General features: G+C 66.8%; 1 protein-coding gene across 1 annotated transcript; it reads right to left on the reverse strand.

Annotated features, from left to right (window-relative positions):
* Nucleotides 1–60: 60 nt before the first annotated feature.
* On the reverse strand, nt 61–222 carry S100A10 (S100 calcium binding protein A10; the record flags this gene model as incomplete). Its single annotated transcript, XM_009073729.1, has 1 exon — nt 61–222. A coding segment is annotated over one exon (162 nt), but the record flags the coding sequence as incomplete, so codon positions are not given.
* Between the last annotated feature and the right edge of the window lie 94 nt (nt 223–316).

Raw genomic sequence — 316 nt, forward strand, 5'->3', positions numbered from 1 at the left:
GGCAGCACCCCCGAGGGAGGTATCAGCACCCCCGGGGGGGTCAGCACCCCTGGGCACCCTTCATTTGCGACCCTTCTGCTTCATGTGCAGCACGAAGTAGTCGTTGCAGGCGATGGTGAGTCCTGCTACCAGGGAGAAGAAGCCCTGGAAGCCAACGCGCCCGTCCCGGCTCTGCTCCACGTCCCGCAGGATCTTCTCCAGGGCCATCGGGTCCCGCTGGTTCTGAGGGGGCAGGGGGGTCAGTGCTCACCCGCGGAGGGGTCAGCACCCACCCGGGGAGCTGTGGGCTCTGATCCCGGGACATCTTGGGGTCTGT

This window comes from Acanthisitta chloris, unplaced genomic scaffold, assembly GCF_000695815.1.
Source record: "Acanthisitta chloris isolate BGI_N310 unplaced genomic scaffold, ASM69581v1 scaffold43414, whole genome shotgun sequence".
In the NCBI taxonomy this organism is placed as follows: Eukaryota; Metazoa; Chordata; class Aves; order Passeriformes; family Acanthisittidae; genus Acanthisitta; species Acanthisitta chloris.